Source organism: Dromiciops gliroides, chromosome 2 (genome assembly GCF_019393635.1).
Source record: "Dromiciops gliroides isolate mDroGli1 chromosome 2, mDroGli1.pri, whole genome shotgun sequence".
Classification (NCBI taxonomy): Eukaryota; Metazoa; Chordata; class Mammalia; order Microbiotheria; family Microbiotheriidae; genus Dromiciops; species Dromiciops gliroides.
In genome coordinates, this window is record NC_057862.1 from 491,531,065 (window position 1) to 491,535,427 (window position 4,363).

Consider the following 4,363-nt stretch of genomic DNA (forward strand, 5'->3'; position numbering starts at 1 on the left):
ATCTTTCCTGCTCTTCAGTTGTCTGTAAGGTGCTCGACTCTTCTTCGGAAGCTAAGGCCACGTTGGGGTGAACCCCCACTTCAGCCGGTGGCTAGCATCACTACAAACAAGTCTCTCCTCATCCATCTTCCAAAATGGCCATCTCCGAGCTCACTTACATCTACTCTGCTCTCATCCTTCACGACGATGAGGTTACGGTCACGGAGGATAAAATTAATGCCCTCATTAAAGCAGCAGGTGTAAATGTTGAACCGTTCTGTCCTGGATTATTTGCAAAGGCCCTGAACAATGTAAACATTGCTAGTTTCATCTGCAATGTAGGACTTGGTAGACCTGCCCCAGCAGCTGGTGGTGCTGCCCCTGCTGGAGGTGCTGCTCCTGCTAGCACAGCTGCCCCAGCTGAGGAGAAGAAGAAAGAGGAAGCAAAAAAAGAAGAGTCCGAGGAGTCTGATGATGACATGGGCTTTGGTCTGTTTGACTAAATATATTTTTTGAAATATTAAATAAAAAGCTTAACTAAAAAAAAAAAAGAAATCTTTCCTGATCCTCAATGCTGGTGCCTTTCCTGTTGATATCTCCAACTGATGCTTTATGATCTTGTTTGTTGTCCATAGTATGCATATTGTCTCTCTCATTAGATTGTGAGCTCCTGGACAGCAAGGTCTCTCTTGCCTTTCTGTTTTATCCCCAACACTTAGCACAGTGGCAGGCACATAAGAGGCCCTTGATAAATGATTATCAATTGACTGGTATCCTCAGGCTGTCAAGAGAAAGCAAGAAGGGCCAACAGCACATATTTCCTTTGGCAAGCTTACAGGAGAAAATAGACAAGGGGTTTAGGAGGTGTCTTAGGAGGTAGTCTCAGAACACATGAAGGGCTTAAATGCTTGGGGATTGACTGATAGATTTCAGTTCACCTCAACAAAAATTGGCTAAGTCCCTACTATGAGGCTCAAACAACCAAGGTGCCACCATTCCTTCTCTCCTCAGGTTCAAAATCTTAGAGGACTCATCCTCCACTCTTCCATCTTCCATCAACCTTTAGGAAGTCTTGTCAATTTTTCTTCTACAATATCCCTCCAGGCCACCAGCCTAGGTCAGTTCAAATCTAATTAATTCAACAAGAATTTATTAAGGACCTCCTATGGGCCAGGTTTGGACAATAGTACATGGTAATTCAAAGACAAAAACAAAGAGCCTGGGGGCAGTTAGATGGCGCAGTGGTTAAAGCACCAGCCCTGGATTCAGGAGTACCTGAGTTCAAATCCGGCCTCAGACACTTGCCACTTACTAGCTGTGTGACCTTGGGCAAGTCACTTAACCCCCATTGCCTGCAAACCCCCCCCCCCCAAAGAGCCTGCCCTCAAGAAGCTTACATTTTTTTTTTTTTTTAGTGAGGCAATTGGGGTTAAGTGACTTGCCCAGGGTCACACAGCTGGTAAGTGTTAAGTGTCTAAGGCCGGATTTGAACTCAGGTCCTCCTGACTCCAGGGCCGGTGCTCTATCCACTGCGCCACCGAGCTGCCCCAAGAAGCTTACATTTTAGTAGGGAGATAAATAGCATAGCTTCATAGATGAGTAAATACAGAATACAAATGTAAGCCACATTTGTGAAGAAGTGAACAGAATCAGCAAGTAAACAGAATCAGTGATAGGTGTGGGGACCAACAACTGAAGAATCAGGAAAGATCCCTTGAAGGGATGGCACTTGAGAGGAACCTTTATCCATGCTTGGGGTGACTGGAGACTATGTCCCTGAGAATTGCAATAGTTCCTAATTAGGAGGCTTCTGTGGCTCATGGCTTTGTTCTCCAATCCATCCTTCAAACACAGTCGGCTGCCAAGGTGATATTCATATAGCACAGGTTTGATCATATTATTCTCCTTCTAAAAAAGATCTGTTGGCCTCTTAGGTTCAAATACAAATTGCTCTGATATTCAAAAGCCTTTCCTAATCAGGCCCCTGCTCACCTGTGCAGAGAATGAGTACACATTACATCCCTTCCTTAACAAGGCCTATACACCCTAAACTCTCTTTATTTCAGTTCGGGAAGCTTTCTCCCTGTTTTCCCCAGCTGCTGCCAAACTTCTTCCCATTATTTTGTGTATGTATGTATGTGTGTGTGTGTGTGTGTGTATATGTATAAGCACACATATGCATACATTTATATGCATTTGCATGTATTTTGCATTTACTTGTGTGTACATGTTGTTTCCCCACTAGAACTTAATCTCAAGAGCAGGATCATGATTTTTTGTGTCTTTCTGTTCTCAGCTTCTACCACAGCACCTCAAGAACAGCAGGTGCTTCATGTTTGTTGATTAAGCCCTTTGGGGGAGTTTTGCTGGAAGCCACAGATGACACTAGCAGGCCAGCAGAGAACACTGAGCTTCTGACCAAATACCTAACCTAAATTTTACAATAAGGTAAACACCACATAAAAGAAAAAAGTCAGACTTCTCTGGTACAAAGGGAAGGCCAAGATATTTTACACGGATTTTCCAGATTTTTGGGGGTCCAAGCCTCTAACCCCCTCGATGTGGAAAGGGTAACTTTATAAACATCTACTAGATGCAAGGTACAAAGCTCAGTCAGTGCATCAGATAGGAGAAAGAGCACCGGACCTCAAGGACTTCTCCTTCTGGAGGGTGCTGAGGGAGAACGTATGACCTGAACACAGCCAAAGGCAATGGAGAATTCAAATATGGTGTTGAGGGGAAAATTCATTGTTAAAAGATTGAAAATTGGAAGGGACCTAAGAGGTTCTAGTACAGATCCCCTTTGCAGATGAAGCAGCTGAATAGGGAAAAGGAGTTGGTCACAGTTTACTTACTAAACGCCTGGGCTAAGATTCAAACCTAGGGTTTTGGGTGACAAACTCAATATTATTTGCACTATAGTTACCACACAGCATTATGAGGTGAATGACATTAAGCCTATGATATTAAATGTATATAAAATGTATTAAAATGTTCCCACTAACACTACCCAGCTTGAGGGAAAAGGGTGTGTGAGCTTTATAGAAATGAATTTTTATGTTATATTGTCAGGTCATAGCACAGAGTAATCCAGTATTGATTGAATAGTAGGCACCTAATGCTGATCACATAATAATTAATCATTAGCTTGGGAAACGTCTGCTTGCTTCCTTTCTTCCTCTGATCATTGCCCTGCAAAAACAACCAAAAAACCCCCATTAAGTCAGTCAGAAGAATCCTAAAATAATTTTCATAAAAAGTGTTGGGCCTTGAACTATCTGACATTGTAGTCCAACTTTGCACTTTATTAAAAAAAAAAACACCACCAAACTGAAATGACCTTCCCAAGGTCATGGAGCTGCCAAATGGAAGTGCTGAGACCTGAATCCAGAATCCAGGCTTCCAAAGTCACAATACCATACCCACATTGGAGATAAAAGCTTCCCCAAAGTCCATCTGAGAGGTGAACAGTTGAGAGGGTAATTTTACAAGCCTTTCTCCAACTCTTCCAAAATTGATGGAGAACATAGAACAGAATAAATAGAATAAACACTTATTAAGCATTAACTATGTGCCAAGAACTTTGCTGAGCTCCTTACAAGTATTTGATTTAGAAGTCATTTGCCCAGGGTCACATGGTTAAGAGGCTGGATTTGAAGAGGTTTTTCTAATTCTAGGTCTAGTGTTCTCTGCAGGGGGTCACCTATATGCCTGTAGTACCATTCATATGCATTTGTCTGCTTCCAATAAAGAAGCAGGGCCTACACTAGGGACTGCTTGTTTGGCCCAAAAAGGTATCCCCCTACACCACACCTTCATTCTAAGTAATTAATCTAATTGTACTGTTGTTTGTCGTGACTCACAGTGAATTGAATTTAAGTGAGGGAGGGCTATGCAAGACCACCAACCTCACTCTCTCCTCCAGAGCCATCTGGGTCCAGTGGCAAGATAGATATCAGGGCGACTGGAGATGGCCCCAGATGGTTAAGGCAACTAGAATTAAGTGATTTGCCCAGGATCACACTGCTAGTAAGTGTCTGAGGTAAGATTTGAACTCAGGTCTCCCTGACTCCAGGGCCAGTGCTTTATCTATTGAGCCACCTGGCTGCCCTGTAGTTGTGTTAAAAATAGCCAAAACACCAAACACGAACTAGCTTATTAACTAACACACAAAGCACCTTACAAATACAAAGGCCAGAACAAATGTTTTTAAATTTTTCTTTAGTTATATGCCTGTTTTCTGTCACACATACATCATAGCTATAAAAAAAGACTTGTAAATGATCAAAGCAAATGTATTAACTCCACAAAAGTATTTGTATTTTATTTCTTTTAACCTGTTTCACTGAGCTAAACAATCATTAATTTTCTTTTTTTTTATTGA

At 42.0% G+C, this 4,363-nt stretch overlaps 1 protein-coding gene across 1 annotated transcript; it reads left to right on the forward strand.

Annotated features, from left to right (window-relative positions):
• Nucleotides 1-497, forward strand: LOC122744489 (60S acidic ribosomal protein P1-like). The gene has a single exon (XM_043990002.1). It carries the CDS (start codon nt 135-137, stop codon nt 480-482), a length of 348 nt encoding a protein of 115 aa, XP_043845937.1. The 5' UTR covers nt 1-134; the 3' UTR covers nt 483-497.
• The last annotated feature ends 3,866 nt before the right edge of the window (nt 498-4,363 follow it).

Coding starts and splice junctions, on each gene's coding strand:
- LOC122744489 (XM_043990002.1), top strand. CDS start 135: ATGGCCATCTCCGAGCTCACTTACATCTACTCTGCTCTCATCCTTCAC.